General features: G+C 42.4%; 1 protein-coding gene across 3 annotated transcripts in view; it reads left to right on the forward strand.

Moving 5' to 3' along the window:
• Positions 1-20,943, forward strand: part of PPEF1 (protein phosphatase with EF-hand domain 1) — a 50,580-nt gene extending 29,637 nt beyond the window's left edge. For all 3 annotated transcript variants that reach the window (XM_060273513.1, XM_060273514.1, XM_035116587.2), the window contains 12 exons: positions 1,425-1,539; positions 4,702-4,748; positions 7,026-7,192; positions 8,082-8,118; positions 8,930-9,079; positions 11,063-11,392; positions 12,706-12,891; positions 14,363-14,505; positions 14,969-15,075; positions 16,930-17,093; positions 18,389-18,473; positions 19,519-20,943. In XM_060273513.1, the coding sequence (XP_060129496.1) occupies positions 1,425-1,539; positions 4,702-4,748; positions 7,026-7,192; positions 8,082-8,118; positions 8,930-9,079; positions 11,063-11,392; positions 12,706-12,891; positions 14,363-14,505; positions 14,969-15,075; positions 16,930-17,093; positions 18,389-18,473; positions 19,519-19,712 (1,725 nt within the window). In that variant the 3' untranslated portion in view covers positions 19,713-20,943. The remainder of the gene's footprint in view (positions 1-1,424; positions 1,540-4,701; positions 4,749-7,025; positions 7,193-8,081; positions 8,119-8,929; positions 9,080-11,062; positions 11,393-12,705; positions 12,892-14,362; positions 14,506-14,968; positions 15,076-16,929; positions 17,094-18,388; positions 18,474-19,518) is intronic.
• Positions 20,944-24,356: the final 3,413 nt, after the last annotated feature.

Genomic DNA, 24,356 nt, shown 5'->3' on the forward strand with positions numbered 1-24,356 from the left:
GATAATGCCAAGGTTGCAGGTTCGATCATCGTATGGAACACCTGCATATTCCTGCATTGCAAGGGGTCCCTTCCAACTCTACAATTCTGTGATTCTATTAAATGCGACAGGCCTCAACTGACAGCTTTACAAAAAAAAAAAGGCTGCTCTGCCAGCCCTGTTCCCATTGAAAGGCTGTTTATTCACCCCAATACATTCACCAGAGAAGAAAACATAATTCTTTCCACTGTCACGCTTTTTTAGCAATTGCTTAGTCATTGTTGGCACTTGCTGCTCTTGAGAGCATTTGGCGCAGGAGACTCGCACAGCCCTATGCTATCAATTTCTTTAGCTATAATGGTATATGGTTTAATTTGAAAGACGAACATTGCGGAGCTGGATATCCCATCCCATGGCATTTCTGCTTCCTTTGATCTGTTGGCTGCGCTAAAACTGAACTCCGCAGTCTCTGGGTAAAACCTGCAGCTGTTCTGGCAATGTCAAGAACCGCACTAAAACAATAGGGGCAGCGGAATACATTACTGAACATAGGAAATTGGCTTATGTTGAGCTAGACCACTGGTCCATCTAGCTCAGTGTACACACTGACTGGCAGCAGCTCTCTAGGGTTTCAAATGGGGCCTATTCCCAGCTCTACTTGAAGATGCTGGGAGTTGAACCTGGGATCTTTTGCAAGCACTGAGCTACCGGTACATCCCTTACACACACTTATAACTCAATATTGATACTATGATCCCTGCCTTGCTTGCCTTTTTCCACCTGACTTGGGAGGGTAGGGTCTGGACTGACTCCAGCTACAAAAGTTGAGTCCTCTGTAGAGGACAGAGGCAATCTTTGCTGTGAGTCCTGGAAGACTTGCTGCTCCTTGCCTTGCTGGCTCCGCACCCCCCCCCCCCCGGCCTGGCTGAGGAAGGTGGTGCCCTGACTGACTGACTCCAGCTATGAAAGCTGAGGCTGAGTTTTGCTTAGGGGTTTCTGTTTCTGTTATTGATATCAGTTATTTGTATCTTTGTTCTATATATTATGATTTCTGTGGCACTTGTTCAATTCGGTTGTGTACTTTTTCACGTGTTTTATTCCATGTTTCAAACTACTTTTGTTATGTGTGCAGTCAAGTAAATCTTTTCATGTTGTAAGCCACCTTGAGCATGGTTTTACCTAGGGAAAGGTGGCATACAAATGAAAGGATGATGATTCTTAATACAGTATGGCCACCGACGCTGCTCCTGCAGTAGAGATGTCCCCCATCTCCATGCTCGCCTGTGCAGTGACAATCCCCCCCAAATCTGCGGTCATGACTGCAAAATATTTGTCACGCTGACAAGAACTTTGTGCAAGCACAAAGCTTGCTGGGCTTTGGTGATGGAGTTCTTCCAACGACTCTGTAATATATCATTTCTGTCTTCTTGCACGATTCTGTACAGCACCTCCACGCCCGATACGTTCTTCAGCTGCTACACGAGACCAGGAAGGTCCTTCAGCAGATGCCAAACATCACACACCTGTCCACCTCTTATACCAAGGAAATAACCATTTGTGGTAAGTTCTCCTTAAGAGAAATGTGGCACCGGGTTGATATCTAAAGTATATTGTGAATTTGTAGGACTGGCTAGCATTTGTGGTTGCAGGCCCAGGCGCTGTAGGGCCAAAGCAATATGTAGGTTCAGGACAACCAAAAGGAGATTTAAGCAGGCCACAGCTTTATTGATTACAGGTGCCAGCAGGTTTGGGCGTAGGCATTGGATGTGTATCCTGACTCAACCAGCCTGCCTACTGGTTGATTTTTGGCAGGGATAACCAAGGTTAGGGGTTGCCCTATGGCATACATCAAATTGGGGTGACCCCCCCTATCACCATTTTGAGGGTGCTATGGCCCAGCAGCCCCTGTCTGCGCATCTGGACAGAAATGAACCCTTCCCAAAGTCAGCCTTGACCCACCTTGGCCACGCCAGACCACAACCCCCACTCCCCACCAACCAGTGATAAGTGTTCTTTATAGCTGCCATTGGAATGTTACACTTCCCCAACCCTCTCACAATACAAATCCGTCCTGTCTTCCCTTTATTATGGATGTGTGTGTGTGTGGCTGATGACTCGTCCCCTGGCATTTTTTAAGTAAGCCGAACACTTCCTCCCACTTCCCCCCCTGTCAGATGTTGCTGGGTGAGTCAGTGACTAAATCTGGCAAACTTTTAAGAAAAGAGCTGCTTTTCCATCTGTAAAATGCTACTGTGTGTGGTAAATAATTTCTTTCACCTCTTGCCTTCCCACAAGTGCTTCAACAAATGGTTCCTGAATATGATCATGATAGAAGAAAATGCCAGTTCATTGATACTTCTACTGGGGGGCTACACACACACACACAAACACAAACACACACACACACACACAGAGAGAGAGAGAGAGAGAGAGAGAGAGAGAGAGGGAGAGGGATGAAAATGAGCAAACCAATGATGCATTCTTTCTCTCTCTCTCTCTCTCCCCCCCCCCCAATATATGGATGGCTCAGTGGGAAAATGTTATGCAGTCTTTGTCCTGAGGGGTGTGTATTTAGAGAGAGAGAGGCCAAACCTTAAAGTGCATATTCTTTCTCTCATGCAGAAATTCAGAAAGAAATCTTCTTTTTTATTTTAGTTTTGGATTGAAAGTATTTCACTTGAGCAAAAGAAAAGGTGCATAAAAAGAGAAAGAAAAGCAAAGTATAATACACCACTAATATATGCAAACAACTACAAATTCATATGTGGTTGTCTAGTATATGGATATATACGTATTATAAGCAATCTTCCTTTTCTCAAGAAGAAAAACCACATAGTAAAACTGGAGGCAAAATGTTTTATCCTGAGTTTTGAGGATCCATTTGGAGCCAAATAAAATTGCTTTGTGGCCATGGACCACCAATTGGCCACCTGCATAAAGACATAGCTGCCAAGTTATCCCTTTTTTTAAGGGATTTTCCCTTATGCTGAATAGGCTTCCTCGTGAGAAAAGGGAAAACTTGGCAGCTATGTAAAGAGTCAGCTAAATATGGCAACATCTATTTGCTTCTCAGTCATCTTGCCTTGATTACACTGCCATGCATGGGTGAATGGATGGGATTGGACTTCCTGGATTTGCTCGAGCCTGGAGACCCACTTGCAAGACAGCACTGAATGGTTACTAGTAATAATTAGTCTATCTCTTGAAATCAAGAGAAGACGCGCACACAAAATAAATTAATTGTACTGCTGCAGGTGCAGAGAGAAACCAAATTTTAATAAAAGATGCTTCAAGCATTCAGTGCAGTAATAGATAATATATATTTTATTTACAGGTTTATACCACTCAATGAGCAAGAACAAAATATCCTTAGACTTCTACACACACACGTGTGTGTGTGTGGCCTTGATAATCAATGTACATACATCCTCCAATGGGTGTCCTCATTTGCACAATTGAAAGAGCATCTGAGAGATTTTTTTGATGTGTCCTTCAAGCAAATAATAGTCTTCATGCTCAAAACATCCTTAATGACAGATGAAAGTGTATTTTTTTACTGAAGTTTGAGCCAAAATTTTGATTGCCACAAAATGAGATCTATGTCACTTCCGTCAAATCCTTTTTAACTTTCTACATTGAAACAGGCATTAAATATTCATCTGGTTCATGTGTTGCATATGTGAGAGTTCCTCTAATGAGCGTCATTTAAACCCCACTAAAGCCAATCAAAATACTTAATTTATTATTTCATAGTAATATTTGTTGGGTTTGGTCTTAAAGGACTTAATATGCTCCACATTACGAAGCTAATGTCCCCTCCCCCTTTCTATTTTAAAGTCTTAAAATAGCTTCTTCCCACTTTAAATTCCTTTAAGACTCCTTTCCATTTTCAATATGATCCCCCTCCCTCTCGAGAGCTTTCTCACCCTGGTCATATTTGCCTGGAAAAGAGCAGAGTAGTGTTTAGGAGTCACTTGCATCACCGCCAACAATTCAAGTGTGAGTGTTAACTAGTATACTATACAAAAATTTAAAAAAATTACATTTGTTGTTCTCCTCATTTTTGCCTCTGACCCTGACCACCAGTGCCATGTGGCACTCGAAAGGCTGCCCACCAAGGAATGTAGCCCTCAGGGTGAAAAGGATTTTATAATATTGTTCTTCAAATAGCAGTTTGAGAGGGACTATTAAGCCTCAGCTGCTTCCTCATACCTTCTCTGTTGCTTCCAACACAGCTTCCCAATGCTTTGGGGCAGTGGGTGGGCAGTTAACCAGTTGCACCTGCTGTGTTTCATATTATGGTTTCATACATATGTGTTTATATTTTCACAATGCCTACTGTAAGCAGCTGGTATACAGTGAATGCAAAATGCTCCCCTGGGGAACCGGATTCAAGAGTTGACCGCCATACAGTTAGTGCTTCATACCATTGCTTTATAACAGGCCCCCCCCAAACTGTGGCCCTCCAGATGTTTTGGCCTACAATTCCCATGATCCCTAGCTGACAGGACCAGTGGTCGGGGAAGATGGGAATTGTAGTCCAAAACATCTGGAGGGCCGAAGTTTGGGGTGCCTGCTTTATAACATGCACAAACATGCATCAGCTCTAGAACCCTGCCTAGGGAAGGAAACAACAATCACTGTTTGGTTCCAGTTTTGCGTATTCTACCTGCCCGATTGGTGGTCCCGTGGCCCGATTGTGAACATTTGTGTTCTTTCTAGGTGATCTTCATGGAAAGCTGGATGACCTTTTGCTGATTTTCTACAAAGTAAGTACATTTGGCGTTGCTGGTTTCCTAACGGTGCCTCAACGCCGCTGGATTCCGTTAGCAACAGTTAACATATAGAGAGAGAGATCACCAGCACTTTGTGGTATCAATTTTTGGCCTATGGCCATCTTTCCGTTCTCCACACTCAGTTAATCAGGACTGAATGTTGATTGAAGGGCACAATCTGCAGGAGACTGGAAGGTATCAAACCTCAACGATGATACTCCTTGCGATTTTTGTGAAGTATAAACAAAGTAGGGGTGGGGAGACGGGAATCTCCCCAGGCCTCAGGTGATCTGTTGTTCAAACTGTTCATGGGGGACAGAAGCTTAACCTTATCCATGCTGGGTAGCATGAGCTCCATTGGGATCTTTCCGGGAAGACATCTTCCTCTAACTCTCTGATAATAACATATGGATCATATTGCTACTGCCCTCTAAGCATGGTGTATCGATGGACTGCCCACTAGAGCTTATAGTCCCAGATTCAGATTACAGTGTGGCTTGTATTTCTTTCATTTTGCTTCCTCAAATGGCACCATGTACAAGCCGCCGCTGCCTTTGGAGGGGATGGGGAAGGGTGGGAGGGTGGGAAACAGCTAAAGGCCTTAAGTGATGACCCTAACATTGTCTGTTAAACTAGATAACATGCCTTTAATGCTTTTTAATGGCTTCTCTTAAGAATAAGACCTTGGCTTAATTAAAGCAGGCAGTTTGGAGACACTTCCATTCACTGCACTAATCATTGTTAAATGATGCTGTTTCCCATCATGTTCCTCAAAAAAAGAACCCCAAACCCGTAATATTTTAAATTGCCAGTTGCTAAATTAGCCTGTGTTAAATTGATTCTATGCATATAGACATCCTGGAGTGGAATTAAAAGGCAGATTGACAAAGGGAAGCTAATTAAGCGCAAACCCAGAAGGCACTCTAATGAGGCGGTGGCAGCAGCAACCCCCTATTCCACTCACCATTGGAAAGCTGTCTTCACTCTCGTTCCCTGCTGCTATGGATTTTCATTTCATCCCCAGCCTCGAAAAGGGCATTGGCAAAAGCCAGGGAAGTGTTCAAGGAAAGCAAGGGGAGGCAAGCATGCTCTATAATATATTGTATTTTGAAGAAAATTGGATTTTCACATTTGAAATGTAAATGCAATGCCAAATGTAAAGGTGTATTAAGAGCTGGCGCTGGGAAAAAAAAGCTTTCCAGGCTCCATAAACATTGATTGCAGGCATTTTGAGAACCTGCTAAAATTCATTCGACAAAATTTCATTCTACTGCTCCTCCTTGGACTTCTGGGCGGCTTATGGTATATGTCATCTAGGCAGGGGGCAGAGCAATTGGAACAGAGTTAGATATGTTGCATGAATAGGGCTCAGCTTCATCAACATTCCCTTCCTTTCAGCCTCAGATTTGTCTATGATCATTATGGGAGATTGGAAGAGTAGCCCGGCTTCTCCTACTAATTTTGGCAGCAGCAGAATTTCCTCCCTCCCACCAAAAATGTGGACACAAAACCCTTCCTTCCCCAGCCTTCAGATCAATCACTTTATGAGTGGGGGAGGAAAATCAGGTCAGCTGAGGAAGGGAGGCTCCTCTGTGTGTGTGGATGACTCCCTCTCTCTCTCTCTCTCTCTCTCTCTCTCTCTCTCTCTCTCTCTCTCTCTCTCTCTCTCTGTGTGTGTGTGTGTGTGTGTGTGTGGCCCTGGAGGTATAACCCATAAAGGTTCAGCACTGCTTGGTTAGAGTATTGGATCAGGGTTTAAATGCCCACACAGCTGCACAGCCCACTGGGTGGACGACCGTGTACCAGCCATTCACCCCCTTAGCTCAACCTACCTCCTATGGATCTTGTGCTGATAAAATTGGGGGATGGGTGGAGGAAGAACGTATGCTGCCTTGAACTCCTTGGTCGTAGGGCAGGATGCACATCTAACCGTTGTTTTCCACAATTAGTTACGACAAGCATAATAAAGAATTCCTAAATGGTTCACATAGAAGTAATATCAAATGAATAGTTTTATGAACTGTGTGGACAGCTCAAGGTGAGCATAAGTAAAACCATCCCTGGTGGCCTCCGTCTGTCACCAGGGACCTGATGCTCACCTGGGCACAGGTGCAGTTACTAATGTGATATGGCAGTGCTACAAAAGAGATGTTGGCATCAGTGAGGAGGTGAGGCCCTCTGCAGTGCCCTGTTGACCGGCTGACGCTTGTTTTGCGATAATTAATATCTGTTGTACTTGCAGATGTTGTTGTCGTTTTTCTTCTTCTACAGAATGGACTTCCTTCAGAGCAAAACCCCTACATTTTTAATGGGGATTTTGTGGACAGAGGGAAAAATTCCATAGAAATACTCATAATCCTGTTTGCCTTTCTACTCGTCTACCCTAACCACTTGCACTTGAACCGAGGGAACCATGAAGACCATATCATGAATCTTAGGTACCGCCTTTGTTCAGCTAGCTAGCCAGCTAGCTAGATATATTATCTTTCATTCACCTAATCTATGTGTGTTGTCTTCCCCAAACCTCCAACTGAAACACTTGATCTGATAACCAAGAGTTGCATTTGTAATTTTTGCTCCAATTTCAGATCAGTAGATACTATCTATGAGCTCCCTCTACACATGTTACTGTAGCTTAGTATAATGGAAAGTAAGAATCAAATTATTGTGCTGCATTTCGGTTAGAATTTGGACCCCATTTACTACCGGTATTTAGAAATGGTCTTGGTGTCTGAAGGGTTTGGCAGCATTATCTTTAAGTTAAGGCAGAAGCATTGTGTTATTTTATGGTTCAGCATTTCAATATACAGAAATACTGGAAAAGAAAACCTTATTTTTTATTTCTTTTGCTTTAGATAAGAGGTGGGAAGGAAGGAGTTTGGGACATACTGGTAGATCTCTGTAGCATTTCAGCAAGGACTCTAAGTTAATTTACTATGGCAACAACAAAATTAATCCGCCCACCGCATCCATGGCTCTTTCTTATACTGCTGAAAGTAGATTCCACAAGCCTGAAATTTGCTCACTCCTGTTTCAGACTGGACAAAAACTTTCTACCGGAGTTAAAATGTGCCAGAGTATGGAAAAGTTCCTTGATGCATACTGATAAAATAAGTGGGAAATCTGTATCTGGGGTGGAGATACAGAAATATGCAACAGAAATATCCTACAGTTCAAATCTTCGATTTTGGTTGTCTTGCTATACTCTGGTAATGATAATGGACCTCCCCTCTGTTATAAACCTATAATATGGAAGAAAGAATTATCCCTTACATATAGGTACATAGAGAGTGATCCATTATTGAAATAACCTTTAACTTGTTTCAGGTATGGTTTCACAAAAGAAGTTATGAAGAAGTACGAGGTAAATATTTGGCTGTCTTTTGGTAGTGGCATCAGGTTAGCAACCTCACCTTTTAGCCAAGTGATACAGACTGCATTCCTTGCATTTCAAAGCCCTAAGCTAATTTTATGGACCTTAGTTCTGTAAAGAATATTGAACTCAGAGATGTTTTAAGCATTACCCTTAAGTATGGGGAGTAAACTGATTTCAGTTTGCATTTAATGGTGAACTTACCCAATTTACATTTTCTGAAACGATATGTGTACGGAAACTCAGCGACCCTTCAAAATTCACGCTTTCTTGACTTTTGCTATACAGTTGTCCAGCCAAGTAACATGTAAAAAATGCATATAGTAGTGTAAAGTGTGTGTGTGTACATGCATATATTAGTGAATATAACATGCAAAAGTGCATTAAAACAGGGAAATTTGTATATCAAGTAAAATATGTATATTAAGCAAAATTGCATACAAATGTGTATTAGGAAAAAAATTGCACTAAAATGATGATGAATTTTCATGAGGACTTAAAAAAATGAATGTGGAAATGTGGAGTATTGAACTTAAAAAAAGTGGTAGATTCATTCATCCCAACTCACAAGAACCCCTTTATTTCCCCCCCCCATGTGCTCAGCGGTATAGCTAGCCACTTGGGTGCCTGGGGGGCGGGCCAAGGCGCCTCGGAGATGGGGCAAGCATAGATTTACAAATAGTTTTCACTTCATTATTTTATGGCTTTGAGAAACCACCCATGAAGCACACCAATTTGCTATTATTTCAGGGACCTTGTGATTGTTACCTGTTACCTAATCACCTTTATTTTCACTTAATAGCGCTATGGAACAGCAATTTTACATCTTCTGGAAGATGTCTATAGCTGGCTTCCTCTTGCAACTATAATTGACAGCAAAGTTCTTATTTTACATGGAGGGATATCGGACACTACTGATTTGAATTTCCTTAATTTATTTCAGAGAAACAAGGTAAGGTGTTATACTCGCAAGACACTCTTTTTCTTTAGTTCTGCTCTCTTTGGCCCCAATCCATCTCACCAACACACAAATGCTATTGAAATCAATGAGAATTAACCTAGTGGGTTAAACCACAGAGGCTAGGGCTTGCTGATCAGGAGGTCGGTGGTTCAAATCCCCACGACGGGGTGAGCTCCCGTTGTTCAGTCCCAGCTCCTGCCCACCTAGCAGTTCGAAAGCACGTCAAAGTGCAAGTGGATAAATAGGTACTGCTCCGGTGGGAAGGTAAATGGCATTTCCGTGCGCTGTTCTGGTTCACCAGAAGCAGCTTAGTCATGCTGGCCACGTGACCTGGAAGCTGTACGCCAGCTCCCTCAGCCAATAACGCAAGATGAGCGCTGCAACCCCAGAGTCGGTCATGACTGGACCAAATGGTCAGGGGTCTCTTTACCTTTACCTATCTTAACTCTTTCACAGAAACATGCCATTAGCATTTCGAAAATTTAAAGGAGTAAACTAGCAAAACACAACGGATTAAAAAATGCCTTAGTTTGTTGCATTATGTGGCCCTACTACATACTTTCTCTAGACCAGGCACCCCCAAACTGTGACCCTCTAGATGTTTTGGCCTACAACTCCCATGATCCCTAGCTAACAGGACCAGTGGTCGGGGAAGATGGGAATTGTAGTCCAAAACATCTGGAGGGCCAAAGTTTGGGGATGCCTGCTCTAGACCATACCTTAAGGCTAATATTCACCTTAACAATATTTTAAGGGGTTAACCGTGATTTTTAGTCCAGGCACATAATGGCAAGAGCTGTGGGTTGGCTGTACCAGTACATGCCCGCAACATACTGTATCGGGAAGCTGGGAGGGCAGTGGTGCTTTGGCCCGGAAGCCCCAAGGACTGGCACTGCCTGGGGGGAGAAGCGGTGCTGCAGCAATAGCCTCCCAGCAATGACATTGCTGTCACTTACTGGGGAGGTACAGAAAAGGGCAAGGGGACAAGAAGGTCTGCGCTGCATCAACAGAGCAAATCCAGTGGTCATATCAGTGTCCCTCTGCAACCCTGGTCTCACTGCTCCTTCCCTCCTTCCAGTAAGAGTAAGTGGCACCCTTGTCAGGAGACTATTGCTGCCTCACTGGCTGAGCTGCTCCACTCTTTGACCGTTGACCGAAGTTCATTAAGGATAACACACTTTCAGGGCTAAGGTAAATTATTTTTGTGGAGACCTCCATTGTGATCAGCACTTATTTATGGTGACAGGTAGGTAGCCGTGTTGGTCTGGATCGAAGTAAAATAAAAAAATTCCTTCAGTAGCACCTTAAAGACCAACTAAGTTTTTATTTTGGTATGAGCTTTCGTGTGCATGCACACTTCTTCAGATACAGTGAAATGGAAGTTTCCAGGCACTTATGTAGAGAAGGGGTGGGGAGGGGTGGGGATGGGGAGGGGGGATCACTCAGAAGGGTGGTGGAAATGGGTGATTGACTGACTGATAGCTGTTGATGACCGCAAACGACTGCAAATGGTTTTGCATGAAAAAGCAAGGGTTGAGATGGCTGAAGATCGCTTATCATGTATAATGAGATAAGAACCCGATATCTCTGTTCAAACCAGGTCCCTCCATGGTTTTGAGCTTGGTGATAAGTTGCAATTCAGCAACTTCTCTTTCCAGTCTATTTCTGAAATTCTTTTGTAGTAAGACAGCTACTTTGAGATCTTGTATAGAATGTCCTGGGAGATTGAAGTGTTCTCCTACTGGTTTTTCTGTCTTCTGGTTCCTGATGTCAGATTTATGTCCATTTATCCTTTGGCGTAGGGTTTGGCCTGTTTGTCCAATATAGAGAGCTGAAGGGCACTTATTTATGAATTGCTTCTCACCTGCATCTGGTAGACCAGCTACTATATTTTCACTTTCACTGTCAGAATTCAGCAATATGCCTGTGCTGATCTAGACCAATAAATGGCAATCATTAATTTTGTCTTTATAGCTGAAGTCTGTGCTGAGGCCAGTGAAGTCAAATGCAGAGACGGTCCATAAGCCACATGGAGCTAGTCTTGTAGAAAGCCGTTCCCACCGAACGGAGGCCATGAAGTCCCTTTCCGGGCAGCACACCTCTCTCAAAGAGGCCACGAGGTCCACATCATCACCTAGCAAGAGAAGGCGATACAGTAGGGATGTGTCTGATGTCAAAGAGCATCTCGGCAACGTCCCTGGCAGAGGCAGTTCTAGTCTCCTTCCGGAGGTGCAATCTCTTAAGCCTCGCAGTGATACCACATCGCACACATCCTCAGAATTAACAACAAAGGAGTGGAAGCAAGTATGCTAAAGCTGTACATAAGTCTCGCCCCCCCCCCCAAATATTGGCTGTTAAAATGTTAACATTTGAGAAATAATCGTCAAAAACCGGAAACAAGCTTTTGAGATAATGTAATGGGCATGCTAATTACTTTAAAATCAAATTATAGTTGCTAGAAGCTTGAAGGCAAAACAAAATGGCTGGTTTGTCAAGACAGTATGTGAGTGCTTAAATGAACACCCATTCATGCTTTGAGGATGATGTTGGGCTGAATCAAAAGGGTATATGGGTTGAGTTCCTTCACAGAATGGGCTCTCCAGTGGTATACTCTCTAGGTGTGTTCCTACCCTCTCAACATGTAAGGGGTGATTGTTTGAACATCCCTTATATAAAACACAGTCTGAGTTTAGTATTCCCTCTGCCCTCACCCTCAAACCTCTTTTATCTACCTTTGCCTTTTTGCAATACAATGCCAATTTTGAATTCTTCCTTTAGCCCCCTTGCCTCAGGGGTTCCCTGCACTTTAGTTTCCTTGCCCCCTGGAATCCCTTCTCAGATACCAAGGCACTTCCAGACCATCGCTGTTGAGATCCAGTCACGTTGGCAAATTCAGGCTGCACAATTCTAGCTGGCTGGGAGGTCTTGCACAACAAACTGCCTTCCCCAAGAGATCAGAATTTTTGGAACAAGGGAAATAGTGGGAAAGGCTCTTGTTTTGATGCAAGGTCATCTAACCTCCCCACATACAAACTGGAATGAATGTTAATTTCCAGTGTTGTCTAATCTTCCTGTGAACAAATCAGGACATATGCTCAGCAAACAGGTTTGTCTGGATGCCCCCCCTCAGGCAACCTCCCCCAAATCCAAAGACTTTGTGAGGTTTAACTGCAGTCAAACAGATATCTTTCCCTTTCCCTCAGAGAGACTGAACTGCAAACATTCCTTATGCGAGCCAACATTCTGTGCCACCATACCAATTTACCTATTCAGTGTCCTAAGGTTTCACCACTAGTACAATAAAATTATATTGTTTTGAGCTAAACCCAGTTAGGATCTCCACAACCCTGATTCATATTTCTTTCTAAGGGTTTTATTCAACACAGTGCTGTCACAGCAAGGGTTTCCAATAGGGCAATGGGACTTTCCAGTCTTAGGGGTTCCCCCAAGCCTTTGGAGTAGATTTGGGGAGTGTGTGGGGAGAGGAAGGGGAGGGAGTCCCATTAAATGCAGTGATGGGATGACCTTGTAGATACCTGCCAAACTCTGTTTTTTTATTATTTACATTATTCCAGTGATGGATGGTCACTAGCATTTTGTTTAATTGCTATTGAAAGGTGATGGATATTCTCTGGAGTGATCCGAAACATCAGAATGGATGCACACCAAACAAATTACGAGGAGGAGGTTGTTACTTCGGACCAGATGTTACTGCCAGGTTGCTAAGACGTTATAATTTGAAAATGCTCATCCGGTCTCACGAATGCAAACAGGATGGGTATGAGATCATTCATAATGGAAAGGTAAGCAGAAATTTACAGATTAAATTTCAGAGTCTTGACAGCTTCATTTATTGTAAGTCTCTGGGCTTTTCTGAGTAAGGCAAGAGCTTTTCTCTGCCAGATACAAGTCACCAACCATATTTATGTGGTACTTGTGATCAGCACAGAGTCTTGGTTGTCTACTAGGCTCCATCTGCAGTATACATTGAAGGCAGTATTATACCACTTTGACTTCCCCCTAAATAATCCTGGGAACTGTAGTTTGTTAAGGGTGCTGAGAGTTGCCAGCTACTCCTCATTCTTGTCTTCACCTCTCCCTCCTTATTTTCCACTGAGTCATTTCAAGACACGTGGGCACCAATCCATACTTCATTAAATGGCTTGGGAGATCATCTGCAGGAGTGTCATTGGTTGCCCCCTGAGTTGGTGAGGCTCATTTGGCATCAACATGAAATTGAGCCTTCAATGTCATTGGCCCAGCCTTGTGCACTACTCTGATTGGCCAATAGAGATTCAGCAGGTGTTTCAGCCTTTAAATGCAAGCTGAAAACTTTCCTATCCCACTAGGCTTATGCAGGCAACATAGCTGCCAAGTTATCCCTTTTTTCAGGGATTTTCCATTATGCTGAATAGGCTTCCTCGCAAGAAAAGGGAAAACTTGGCAGCTATGGCAGGCAATACAGTATGCATCTTTCTCTAATAGCGGATAATAATCTGGGTTGAATATTTATTATATATAGATATTACTGTAAACCTCTTTGATATTTTTATGATATAGTGGTATATGAATATCTGTATAAATAAATAAAGCACTTGGAACATGAAGAAGGCTGATTGCCGAAGAATTGATGTTTGTGAATTATGATGCTGGAGGAGACTCTTGAGAGTCCCATGGAAGATCAGACCTATCCATTCTTAAGGAAATCAGCCCTGAGTGCTCACTGGAAGGACAGATCCAATACTTTGGCCACCTCATGAGAAGAGAAGATTCCCTGGAAAGGACCCTTATGTTGGGAAAGATTGAGTGTTCTCGAAGCCACCAACATGAGTTTGACCAAACTGCGGGAGGCAGTGGAAGACAGGAGTGCCTGGCGTGCTCTGGTCCATGGGGTCACGAAGAGTCAGAAACAACTAGACAACAACAACAAATAAATAAATGAATAAAATAATTTGTTGAGGACAAATGTAGGTGTGGAACTTGCCCTTGAACTCAGTAGAAGAGCTGTGCATGTTTATCACATGGAGTTTCTGCTGGACTGTTTTCTCCAGAGTCCTAGAGAAAGACAATGTGCCCAGTACTTGAATTAAGGTTTTGTTTTGTTTTGTTAAAGCCTGTTGCACAAAGGGAAAGGGTGCTTTCATTCACAATATTAGCTTTTGTCATCTTATGCATATTGCTTCGTTCAGCCTATAACTTGTTTTAAATCTTGCCAGATCAAGCTTGAAATCCTCATTACTTAAACTGCATTTTTGTTTCCTTTTAAAAAACCAGGTTATCACTATTTTTTCTGCTTCAAACTACTATGCAGAGGGAAGTAATCGCGGTGCTTACATCAAACTAAACCCAGATCTGATCCCTCGTTTTGTTCAGTATCAAGTCAGCAAATCTACACGCAAAGAGACGCTTCATCAGAGGTAGGATAAGGAGGGCACACATATTAGTTTTTAAAGATTTATGAATAGAACTGAAAATGCAAAACTGTCCCTAAGGCGCTGGTCTGCCCCCAGTAGTCACTGAGCTTCATTCATGGCAGCTGGTGTGAATTTGTGGTTGAAGATGGGAAACAGCACATCTATTATATAGTCAAATTTATTTTTAACTGTATTGTTAGTACTACTTTTATTTTTATTTTGCATTTTCTTGTATTACAATCTGAATTTTATAAAATTGCAATTCATGCAATGGGTAGAAAAATCATTAAATGGTCTGCCAAGACCCTCAGCAGCAGTTTTAAAGTAGTTCATGGTTTGGGAGCTACTCTTCCAAAGTAAAGAAAGTTGACTGAGGAAGTTAGCAAATGCTGAGTTGCTGTTAAACAGCTCAGGAGAGGTTTTTGATTCTTTAACTGTCCATTCTAATCACTTTCTCCCCTTGTAGGGTGACTGCAATTGAGCTGTCTGCTTTGAAGTGCTTGCGAGAGAAACTTTACACACACAAATCGGAACTGATTGCTGCTTTTAGACAGTACGATCCAAATTGCACAGGTAACACAATTTGAAAGCAGCACTTTGCAGTTGCTCCGTTTCACTGTAATGTAAGTGATTGTATTTATGATGGATCAGTGAGAGATAGAAGTCAAATAAACAGAAAGCAGAGGTTAGAAGCAGATGCATAGTTTATAAAAGAAGGACAATAAGATTTGCATTTCAGTGATACTAACAATTAGGTAGCTGAGAATGGTGAGTTACATCAAAGGATGTACGACAATGGACAATGCTGCCCAAGACATTCTGCCACTTGAAGTACAAACCAACAATGCTCATCCCCCCCTCCCACGCACTAAAAGCTAACACCATTCATTTCTGCCTTCATTTGTTCCCCCTCACCCTGTAATGCTATCTGAAGAAGGTTGTGTCAGGGCTAGCCCTGATGATGAAAACCCAAGCAACTCTTAAAGGTTTTAAACCAGGCAAGAAAATGGCAAATGGGGTTTAATAAGTGGGAAACAATGCACACTGGAGTTCAAAAAGGTCGGTTGGAAACTTTTGGACGTACGGTATATTTGAAGGAGGTTTGACTACACACTTTTTCTTAGCAGGTAGCCAACTTTTAACATCTGCTGCCAGAAAATAAGGGAAGTACAGTGGTACCTCTGGTTAAGAACTTAATTCGTTCTGGAGGTCCGTTCTTAACCTGAAACTGTTCTTAACCTGAAGACCACTTTAGCTAATGGGGCCTCCTGTTGCTGCTGCGCTGCTGTCATGGCATTTCTGTTCTCATTCTGAAGCAAAGTTCTTAACCTGAGATACTATTTCTGGGTTAGTGGAGTCTGTAACCTGAAGTGTTTGTAACCTGAAGCATTTGTAACCCGAGGTACCACTGTAGTCTCTGATAGTAGAGGTTTTTAATTGTGATTGGAGATTCCAGATAAGCATCTTAAAAAAAAAATCTCTAGACCCAGTATCTTTTAGATAAGTACTGGAAATAGCAGAGATGGCATCAGAGAAATAAAGTCTGTCCATCAGCTGAGGTATTGGTGCCCTCTATATGCAATTTAGTCTAATTACATAGACAAGAATAGCCAGATCCGCAATCGGCCCCCATGTGTTTTGCAGTATACATATGCAAGGAAAAAATTGTATTAGAGAATGAATTTTTCAGTTTTCAGTGCGATCTTTTGAAGTGAGCAAGTTTCTCGTTAATATCTTATGCATCTCTGATGTAAAAAAATTAGATAATATTATGAACCGTCCCCCTGGCAGGCTCCAATCTGATGTCCTTAAAATAAGTGGTTGCTTTGATCTCAAATCACGTTCATCTAGGCATATCAGATGGAATGAATTCTGTTGCAATTCCTCATCTTGCATTTCAGATGGATAAGACATTTCTTGTCTTGCATCTTAAAAAAAAAAGTTAACTTGCAGATCTTCACAGAAGGAAAGTATCCCAAGAAAATCTCTCTGGGCAGTGGTGGAGGCTCCCGTGAGCAACATGGGATGGGGATATGTGCAGAATCAGCCAAAATTAGGCTGGGGTTCAAAGATGGTTAAGGACGTTCATGGCAGGAAAGTTTGCAGCCTTTTCTCTCCACCCATGTCCCATTCTATGTTGTTCAGCGAGACCCATATGACTCCAGAGAAGGTTCTCAGGGAGGTGGTGTGGTGAACCAGGACATAAAAATGGCCTTCTGTGCCTTACCTTGTTAGGATCCAAGCAATTGAGTTTTGCAATTTATTTTAAATTAACAGTTTTAACATTGTTATTTCAGTGTGCAGAACTCCAGAACTTCTCCTGCAATCAAATAATATATGCTCAGTATAGTGACTCAATAAGAAATGCATTGTCTCACCTGCTTCCCTTTGACCATAGAATGCTCTTTGTTTATTTATTTTTGACAGGGAAGATTTCTCCCGGTGAGTGGGCTTCAGCAGTGGAGTCTGTCTTATGTCTCGATGTCCCCTGGAGAACATTGCGTTCACGGCTGGTTTACCTGGACCAGGATGGTAGAGTTGAATACCTTTCATATTTTGACAATTTTGAAATCCAACTACCTATCAAAGAGGTGAGATAGTTTAGGAAGCAGCTGGCCTTCACAGCCTTCTTAAGATGTTTTACAATAAGATCTTGTAATAACACTTAATTCTATTTAGATTCTTGGGGGGCGTGGGATCTTTTTTGAAAGCCTTTCTTGTTTATAAAAATGCATCCCAGTCCATACGCTAGCTGCTATACTGAGAGTGAGCTCCTTTGAACACAATGATATTTTCTTCTAAGAAGACATTTTAAGGGCATGGTGTGAGTGAATTGGTTGTTTTTCCTCTGGTCGAGCAGACTTTGTGGGGTTTTTGCCATTGGTGATTATGTAAAATGAATGTGCTGCTGACCTGCACTGTACTATAGCGGGTAATAGTATTGTCTTCTAGGATGTGGCAAACATAACTCTGGCCCTATTGGAGTTCATGGCAAAAATTCCATTGACTGGCAATAGACTCACAACCCTTAGATTTAAACAAGTCAGTAGAATGCAAGAAACCTAACAAATTAGTAGAAGGCTTGGTGCCCATCCAGATGTGAATTTTTATTTGTGTTTGCACATTGTGAAGTTTGCAGTGCCAGTTTAGGAATACTCCATGTTGCAACTTTACTGAGATGATTAAAAGAGGTAGAGGGTAGAGATACTTATTTTGGTAGCCAAATTAAAGCTACTGAATATTAAATGTTTTAGAAAAGTTTGCAATATCTCTTAGTCAACTGGTTTCTTACCAAGCAGGAGTGTGAAACGTGCTTCTAGAAAACTGGTGTTTCTAGAATGAATTTTCATCTATAGCAACCCAAAATCTATATGATGCTGTCTTGTCTGGTTATTTCATTACACGGGGAGTGACTGGGCCATGGGGCTTTGGAACATGAGGCTTCATTTTCAACTAATGAAGATTTAGTATTTCTGTAAGGGGTGCAGAGGCCATCACTATTCCCAGATGCTATTCCTAGCAGCTCAGAAGTAGTGAGCAAAGAGGAGCCCCCCCCCGCCTGATATTGAACCTAGACCTGGATTCAGATCTTTGTTCATTCTAGCAGGTGTGGGGAACCTTTGGCTCTCCAGGGCATCCTGAACTACACCTCCCATGAACACCAGCAAATATGCCCAATGGTTAGGGATGATGGGAGTTATAATTAAGCACATTCTGAGGGGACAAAGTCTCCCCACAACTGATGTATAGACTCATTAGATGATGTGATATATGTACAAATGCTTTCATTAAAATACTGTAATAATGGCACAGCTCATGAAATTGTTTGCTGTGTAATAGTTTCATAGATTGGGTATATTCTGATTTCTGATAAAACATTTTCCAGGTCCAGCCATTATTGGTGGAAACCCTGTGTAGATACAAAGCTGATCTGAAGATTATCTTTAATATGATTGACAAAGATCATTCAGGTATGTTAAAATCCAGTTTCTCAAAGTGGTGAATTGGAAGTTGACATAGATAGGGGGAGGGGGGAAATTTGAGGGATATTTATAGAAGCTGCTTGATTTTCATCAGCATTAGAAAACAAAAACAGTGGATATGTGTGGAAACAAGGCGACTGAAAACTAGAGACATTTGTTGTCCTCCATGGCTAGATATAGTGTACTGATGTACTGATTTGTCCCTCTATATAGAAGGCAGGGATACCATTTAGCTAGGGAATGGGTGGTTCTTCCAGTATTTCAGACCGTAAGTGACTATGGTTTGGCTTCTTCTCATGTTCCCATGTTGGTTCTGTACTCTGAGGGCTGGTTCATGGGTGTACTGACCATTGAGATTGGTATAGTTAAGTACACACTCTCTCTCCCATTCCCTGGTCTTGGCCTGTACAGTGATTTGGTTTGGACAGTTATGCGAACATTTTTGGGCACAACTAAATGTAAAGGTAAAGGGACCCCTGACCATTAAGTCCAGTTGCGGACGACTCTGGGGTTGCGGCGCTCATCTTGCTTTACTGGCCAAGGGAGCCGGTCATGTGGCCAGCTTCCGGGTCATGTGACCAGCATGACTAAGCCACTTCTGGCAAATCAGAGCAGCGCATGGAAGCACCATTTACCTTTCCGCCGGAGCGGTACCTATTTATCTACTTGCACTTTAACGCACTTTCAAACTGCTAGGTTGGCAGGAGCAGGGACCGAGCAACGGGAACTCACCCCGTCACGGGGATTCGAACCGCCAACCTTCTGATCGGCGAGCCCTAGGCTCTGTGGTTTAGACCACAGCGCCACCCATGTCCCACATCTACACAACAGTTAATTGAAGTAGTCTGTTTATTATCCAAAAAAACTGCGGCCAAGGCTTGTTATAAGATGCCTAGGTGCCCTAAATTCAAGTCTAGAGGCTTCTTACATTTCCAAATTTCCTTAACTCTCCAAGAGTTATGTGTGTGTTCATGTTTGTGTGCGTGTGTGCAGTACTTTCAGTGACATACCCCTTCCTTCCAATTCTTTTTAGGTCTTATCTCTGTTGATGAGTTCCGTCAGACATGGAAGCTCTTCAATTTGCACCTGAAAATCAATGTGGATGATGAATCCATTGACAGCTTAGCCCATAGCATTGATTTCAACAAAGATGGTAGCATTGACTTCAATGAATTTCTGGAAGCTTTTAATGTGGTCCATAAATTTGAGAATAGGCACAATCACTAAAGAAGCTGAATTCCTGACAAGCACTGCACATTTGCTTAAAATAAATTGCTGCCTTAATACTGTTAAGTTCAATTGAGCAGCATTCCTAGAAAACAGACTGGCTGGGGAAGGCACTGCTTCATGATATGTAAGCGTAGCTATATGGCAGAATGCTGCTAATGAGATGTATAGGTAGATATAAAAAATATGGTTAAAACACATATAAACCATGCTGCCCACAATAACTGCTGTAGTGCCATATTGATAATCTCAGGGTTACTCTGATAATGGTTCCTTTAGGTGGCTTTTTCATATGCAGTGTTTTCTCTCTTGTGAAACATACAATTGTGTCAGACAATTTTTTAAAAATCCAATCATGTTTCAGGTTTGAAGAACAGTGTATGTCTTGCTGGTTATAGATCTCTAATGGGGCAAAACTGATATTCCATGATCTCAAAAACTAGCAAAAATTAAGGTGCCCTTTCTGTGTTGTTTCTAGAAAAAGTCCATTTGCAGCCTCATTCACTTGGAAAATCATAGTTTTGCATTGTAACTTTCCTGCAGTTTGCATGATCTCAGCACTGCTGCTCATGTGACAAAAAATGGGGCAGTGTCCCAGCATACAGTTCTTCTCCATGATTTAAAATTTACTGCAATGTGGCAGTATATTGATTTAAAAGCTACTGTTTCATATTGCAGCAGGTAAGCACAGTGTAAAAGGAATGTTAGAAATTGGGACAGAAGTTCTAGCATTATAACCAATAAAATTCACACTTCTGAATGCAGCCTTAGTTTTAAAAACAACTGATAAGAGACATCTAGGTGTACTAGTATAAAATGTCATCATCCAAATGTCAAGGACCAAATGGAGCGAAAAGCACGCAGACCTAGTGGTGGGAGGAAATTATCCGTAAATAAGAGACATGGGGGAATGATAAATGGTCTTCAATGTCTGTATACTAATGCACAGAGCATGGGAAATAAACAAGATGAACTTGAGCTCTTGGTACAGCAAACTAAATATGACATAATAGGCATCACTGAAACCTGGTGGGATGAGTCTCATGACTGGAATGTAGTAATAGAGGGATACAATCTATTTAAGAGAAATAGACCAAACAGGAAAGGAGGAGTAGTAGCTTTATATGTCAGGGATGTGTATACCTGTGAAGAGATCCAGGATTTAAAACTTCAAAGCCAAATTGAGAGTATCTGGGTCAAAATTAAGGGAGAGAAAAATAACAGTGATCTCATTGTGGGAGTTTACTATAGACCCCCAAGCCAAACTGAGGACACAGATGATGCCTTCCTGGAACAGATGACCAAGCATTCTAAAGGAAGTGAGATAGTAGTAATGGGGGATTTCAACTATCCTGATATTTGTTGGATGTCAAACTCAGCCAAGAGCATAAGGTCGAACAGATTCCTCACTGGCCTTGCAGACAATTTCATTGTCCAAAAAGTGGGAGAAGCAACAAGAGGATCAGCCATTTTAGATCTGGTCCTAACCAATAGTGATGACCTGGTTAGTGGGGTAGAAGTGGCAGGAGCATTAGGTGGGAGTGATCATGCTCTTCTGGAGTTTATTATTCAGAGGAAAGGAGCAACCAAGCATACTAAGACTCAAATCCTAGACTTTAAGAAAGCCGACTTCAGAAAACTTCGGGAAATGCTGGGTGAGATCCCATGGACAGAAATACTAAAAGGGAAGGGAGTTCATGATGGTTGGGAGTTTGTTAAAAGAGAGATATTAAAAGCACAACTTCAGGCGATACCAATGAGACAGAAACATGGAAGGTGCCTAAAGAAGCCAGGGTGGCTATCTAAAGAACTTTTAACTGAGTTAAGATTTAAAAGGGATATGTACAAAAAATGGAAAAGGGGGGAAATCACCAGAGAGGAATTCAAACATATAGCCAGCATGTGTAGAGACAAAGTCAGAAAATCTAAAGCACAGAATGAACTCAGGCTTGCCAGAGAGGTTAAAAGCAACAAAAAGGGCTTTTATGGGTCTGTCCGTAGCAAAAGGAAGAACAAGGAAACAGTGGGGTCACTTAGAGGAGAAGATGGTGAAATGCAAACAGGGGACAGAGAAAGGGCAGAACTCCTCAATGCCTTCTTTGCCTCAGTCTTCTCCAAAAAAGAAAACAATGCCCGACCTGAAGAATATGGAGCAGATGATTCAGCAGGGGAAACACAGCCCAGAACAAGTAAGGAGGTAGTACAAGACTACTTGGCTAGTTTAGATGTATTCAAGTCTCCAGGGCCAGATGAACTACATCCAAGAGTATTAAAAGAACTGGCAGAGGTGATTTCAGAACCACTGGCAATAATCTTTGAAAATTCCTGGAGAACAGGCGAAGTTCCAGCAGACTGGAGGAGGGCAAATGTTGTCCCTATTTTCAAAAAGGGGAAAAGAGAGGACCCAAACAATTACCGCCCAGTCAGCCTGACATCAATACCAGGAAAGATTCTAGAGCAGATCATTAAGCAAATGGTCTGTGAGCACCTAGAAAGAAACTCTGTGATCACTAAAAGTCAGCATGGGTTTCTGAAAAATAAGTCATGTCAGACTAATCTGATCTCATTTTTTGACAGAATTACAAGCCTGGTATGTGATACATAATTCAATACAGCATTAAAAAGTGAATACCCAGACATCTAACTATTGGGCAATAGCATGCAGGACACCATGTGCTGTGAATGTATATAACATGCATTTTGTGCCCTGTGCGCTGTGTTATATATTGCAGTTGCTTTCTGGCATGCTGAAAATAAAACATCTCTTCTAGCACAGAGCTATAAAGTGTCCATCCACAGGTATGTGAGAAAAAAATAGTTTGTACCAAAATAAGATTAATAAAATATTCAGAGCCCTAGTGGGAAAACTAGGCAGTCTACAAACTCCGCCTAAGCACTCAAAAAGCAAGTCTGATGAGTTGAAAGAGGAGTGGGATGGTTGAGTGAGTGGGAGGCTCCACATGGCTGAACATCTGATGCCTGTTTGGAAGAAATCCAACCTTCCTGCAGTTTATACTCTAAATTTACACTGCAGCAGTTAAGATCCCTTTAAGACATCTGGAAACATTGACCCACTTGCTCAATATTGCACATAATAGACTGCAGCCACTAGCCAGTTAAAGCAACGGCATTTTGTATGAACTGAAGCCAAAGGAAAATATGTGCTTTCTTGCATGGCTGAAAGTGCATTTCCGGATCGGACTCACTTCATTTGGCCATTCATTGTGTGCGCTGGGAAGAAAAAGTTCACAGGGCTATGAATGGATGTAGGACAGGCGCCTACTGCTTGATTCTTACTTGGTCTGGGCACACAATCTTAAACAAACACGCAAGTTTCATCTATATATATAAAAATGTAGGCATTGCGCACACGGATGAAACAGCCTTTCTCCATAACCGCTGAACTGAATTGAAACAAATTTGGGCAGAACGTACCTTGCCCATCAGGGAGGGATCTGGCATTAAAAAATTATGAAAAAACCACACCTTTCACACCTAAAATAATGATTAAACACAAAAAGTGGTGCCCCATTACACGTCACCACCAGAAGCTCTGAAGACTCCAGCAGCTGCGCTGCCAGATGGCATCACAAAATTCCACAGCAACCAACTGAAAACAGTCCTTTTGCAGCAACAAGGCCCAGCTTTTTCAATAGGTCGCAGCATTGCCAAGCAGGGAAAAACAAACAGAATAGGGCCTTTCACAACGAGGGGGGGGCGCACTGGGGCACAACAAAGGGAGGGTGGAAACACATAGCCATGGGGGGGGGGGAGGACCCTGAGTCAGCCAAAGCAGTGGGGGTGGGTTGGGACAGGGAAAACTGAGTAGGCCGACTGCCAAAATGGCCATTCCACCTCCAAAGCCCAAGCCCAAAGCCTCTCCCGGCAGCTGCATTAATAAACGCCTGGCAGCATTAGGCAGTCGTTCATCATTTCCCCTAACACGCACTTGGGGGCACGGCGAGGGGTTTTTGCTTTTTAATTTAGTGAGCGTTGTGTCACATGCGAGGCTACGGCGGCCATTTTAAGTAAGGGCAGTCGTGCCCCTTTTAACCTAGGCTTTATACTATGACTGATTGCCAGCCTCTGCTTCTTTATAAAAAAAACCACAACCATGCACTTTCTCTCCCCAGTTTAAGTCCTCGGGTACTTGCAGTGGCCAATCCCCCCCCCCCCCGCCGATTTACACTCCCCTACCTTCCCCTCACCACTTCCTGGGTTTTTAATGGAACCGAACAGCTCGGGCACTTTGGAACGCACCTTCTGTTGCTACAGGGCTGTGGGACTTCACTATTTGATCTCCCCCCCCCCCCCGTTGGGATTTTAAAAGTAGTTCTCTGGGTCCCAGGGTGCATCATCATCCCCAATCCTTTTCTTTGGCTAAACAGACCTCTCCCCCCTGGCTTTGGGAACCTCTCCCCACCTTCCTCAACACCAAATACTCCTCAATTATACCCACAATAAAAGCCATTTTTTAAAAAATGTTACAAACAACACATTAAAAAAACAAAATACATCCCATCCTACATTCCAAAAAATTACACCAAAAATAAAAAACCCAAAAAATAACCACCCACTCCAAAATCATACACTACACACCAAAATAAATGACAACCCCAACTAGAGAAATAAAACATTGCAAAC

This window comes from Zootoca vivipara, chromosome 4 (genome assembly GCF_963506605.1).
Source record: "Zootoca vivipara chromosome 4, rZooViv1.1, whole genome shotgun sequence".
NCBI lineage: Eukaryota > Metazoa > Chordata > Lepidosauria > Squamata > Lacertidae > Zootoca > Zootoca vivipara.